The 3,623-nt window shown below is 31.3% G+C and overlaps 1 protein-coding gene across 1 annotated transcript; it reads right to left on the reverse strand.

Moving 5' to 3' along the window:
• Window positions 1-2,070: 2,070 nt before the first annotated feature.
• Window positions 2,071-3,396, reverse strand: LOC137833003 (bidirectional sugar transporter SWEET4). Its single transcript, XM_068641402.2, has 5 exons — window positions 3,297-3,396; window positions 3,180-3,216; window positions 2,717-3,095; window positions 2,508-2,627; window positions 2,071-2,392 (listed from the first exon to the last, which is right to left on the reverse strand). The coding sequence occupies exons 1-5, from the start codon at window positions 3,337-3,339 to the stop codon at window positions 2,192-2,194; spliced, it is 780 nt and encodes a 259-aa protein (XP_068497503.1). The 5' UTR covers window positions 3,340-3,396; the 3' UTR covers window positions 2,071-2,191.
• Window positions 3,397-3,623: the final 227 nt, after the last annotated feature.

Below are 3,623 nucleotides of genomic sequence, written 5' to 3' on the forward strand. Positions count from 1 at the left end.
GACATAAAAAAACTCTGCAATGAAAGAGTAAACCTTGAGAGAAAGATCTTACTGGATGGGAGGAACCAATTCAAAGCTTCAAGGCCTCACCAATGGCCTTATTGGTCGAAGAGGCATGGCACCCGTCAATCCTTCCCAAATACTCAAAGAAAAAATAATTAATGTATTACAGAAAAAGATCACATTTTCTTGTAAGGGAGACACGTGAAGCTACCTAATACTCATTGGTGGGATTGGAGGGTGCAAGGATAAAAAACAACCAATGCTTCTTCCTGTTCCTTATTCTTTTTTTTTTCAACACTTCCTTCTTATCTTCTTTGTTATTTTCTCTAATATTTTTTTTCTCTCCAAATTTGAATAGTTACTCCCTTTATTTATGCAACTGATCTTGAAAATAAACTCCCTTTCTTTATGTAACTGAATTTGAAAAAATAAACTCCCTTTCTTTATGTAACTGATTTTGAAAATAAACCATCTTTTTTAATTCATAACCACTCCTCCATCTCTTTTTCAATTCATAACCAGTCATCCACCTCTCTTTCAATTTATAACGGTTTCTCCACATCTCTTTCAATTCAAAACCGCTTTTCCACCTCTCTTTCAATTCAAAACCGCCCCACTAAAAAAAAAATGACACAATGACCATAATACAATAATAAAATTAAATATTAATATAAGGATAAAATGGGAAAAAAATTAAGAGCAGTTAAGAGGGGAATAAGAAATGACACAATGACCATAATACAATAATAAAATTAAATATTAATATAAGGATAAAATCGGAAAAAAAAAATTAAGAGCGGTTAAGAGGGGAATCCCCTTTATATATAGGTATAGATTATTAGTATTATTAATATTATAAATATTATTAGTATTATTATTAATAATAAGTATAATAAAAATCATAATAATAAAAAAAAAAAGGTAGACTGTTGTAGTGGTTAAATTTTCCTTAGTCATTGAAGGAACTTGTGTTCAAATTCCATCCATTGTAGTTTTTTGTTTTATGGCGCCAAAATTACATACGAATATAATCCGTATGTAGTTACATACGGATTTAGATCCGTATGTAATAATCCGTATATAATTTACGTTTTTCTTGTAGTGTGTGAGGAAAGTTGGAGAAGAAGAAACTAGCTTCCATTGAAAAATATCCAGCTACGTTGCCTTGTATAGTAAGAGTGTTATGAATAAAAAATAATCACATTGAATTTGCATAATTAATCGTGACAATATTTACCAGAGATCATTGTCTAAGCTGCAACTTATGTTTCATACCATATATGTCTAAAAGTTTCAAGTTGATCTCATGAAATAGAGAACAACAACTAATACATGGACCTAGTTGATATATCACCTAATCAAAATATCAAAAATATGTATATATAACAATGTATTACAAAAATCATTTAATAAAAACTAATTAATTACTATAAAAGTTAAATTAGATATTATTTTATAAACTAAAAAAGTATTGATATTTAAAGTAATTTTTAGTATTAATAAAAATTTATAAATTAGTTTTTGAATTGATATTTAAAATCTAAAATAGTTGGTAGTTAATATTAAATACCAATTTAAAAACTAGTGTATAATTTTTTTTATTAATAATAAAAACTACTTTAGATACCAATAATTTTTTATTTTATAAAATAATATCTAAATTGGTCAATAACTAGTTATTTTTTTTATCTAAATTAATTTTTATTTAATGATTTTTTTTTAATGATGGTGTAATTCATGTTATCCTTCTAAAACAATCTCAATTACACATGTGTGGTTTGTGTTAGTTTTTTTTTTTAATCAGCAGTTTGTGTTGGTATTCTCTTCATAATCTACTCTTGATTGATCTATCCTTATAAGTTGGAAATTTTTTCATTATTTATTTTCTACATCACTATGGTGTGAATTTTTAATGTGACATGAAAATTAGAAAGAGAAAGAGAGTAAAACTATATTGAAAATTTATAGTTAAGTAACACTACCTCAACTTAAACAATGTCATGTAAATAACAAAGATACCTCAACTCAAGCAATGCGATGTAAATAAAAAGATGGTAAATGCTGAAGTTGAAAATTGAAATACTATTATAAGGGACTGTATAAAATAACAACAATAAAGGCTTTAGTTGATAAAAGAGTTGATCCATGCATGACCATGAATCATTAGACAATAGGCATGAAGATCAAATTAAAGACCATGGGGAACAACACCAATCTTGTTGATATTGTTAGGATCTTGGTCATTGTTACCAACCACAACCTCTGAGAGATTCACTTCCCCTACCCCTTTTGCATTCCTTGCTGTTATCTGCCTCTTTGTGGACTTGTAATAGGTTGCATACAGAATTAGTTGTGCCACAGAAAATGTTGTCCCAATCCCATTTGGTATCTAAAATTTCCCACAACAACAACCAATTAAGTTAATTATACTCTATTGAAGTGTACAAGGGAAGATGAAGAAATGCATGAAAGGAAGGATATATAGTGATTTTGTTTAAACTTACAGCCATGAAGGGATCAAAAGGGATGAGAGAATATGTAGTCCAAGCCACACCATTGCCAAAGGACGCTAGAGAGAGGGAAAATGGCATGTACTCAACGCTTTTGGTCTTCATCACCAGTTTCTGCAACCCCATTACATATTTACTTGTTAAAACATGCAAATTTGAAGCTAAGAACAACGAAAGAAAAGTGTTGAGAATGGATGCATGACCATGACAGACAAGGGCGAAGCGTACATGGCAACGTTGAAGATGACACAGATGGTTCCAACAACAGCTGAGCGTTTGTTGACATCATGAATGGAAGTGAAGGTGAGAATGGAGAGAAGCGTGAGGAAGATGAGTTGTGAGAAGAGGCAAAGGAAGAGGGTGAGCCTCCTGGTGCGATGAGAGTAGAGGAAGAAGAGGGTGACATAGATCATCTCAATCACACATCCTCCACCATTGATGCTCACCACTAAGAAGCTGTGAGGGTGCACCATTGGTAGGCCATACAAAGTCCAAACCATGCAATTCATCAGTGTGGCCATGTAGGGCACTGCAGAGTACTGCTCCACTGATCCCTTCTTCCATATTTCCACAAATGTTGGCCTGCAATATCATATCATGTTACTCAAATCAATGACCACCAAAACACACAAATCACAAATCTGAGAGAGAGAGAGAGTAGTTTACACTGGAGACAAGAAAAGACAGCCTGAAATGATGTTTCCTGATTGGAAAAAAATGAGAAAGTTAAATCACATGCATATGCATATACATGTATTCAGAAAGTAATCAAGTTGCACACACCTATGATGCCAACCACTGTTCGAATAGTATCTGCAGTAACCATGTTTCTTTTCCAAGCTCAAGAAGTGAAACGTGAAAATCCCTTATAAGAGAGTACAGTGAGTGACAAAAATGGTATGAATGAATTAATAGAAAAGAAATGCATTTTAGTTTAGTGGCAAAGTTTGGTAGATCATGTTTGTGACATGAGTTGCTACAACAAGTTATAGTATAAATAGAAACAAAAATTCACACTATATTTTAAGAGAAGTCTATTCCAAATAATTAAAAACAATTAAAGAATTCAATAAAGTTATTGGTGATAATTTTTTTAAAAAAAATGGATCA

Source organism: Phaseolus vulgaris, chromosome 6 (genome assembly GCF_051622355.1).
Source record: "Phaseolus vulgaris cultivar YP4 chromosome 6, ASM5162235v1, whole genome shotgun sequence".
NCBI classification, from domain to species: Eukaryota; Viridiplantae; Streptophyta; class Magnoliopsida; order Fabales; family Fabaceae; genus Phaseolus; species Phaseolus vulgaris.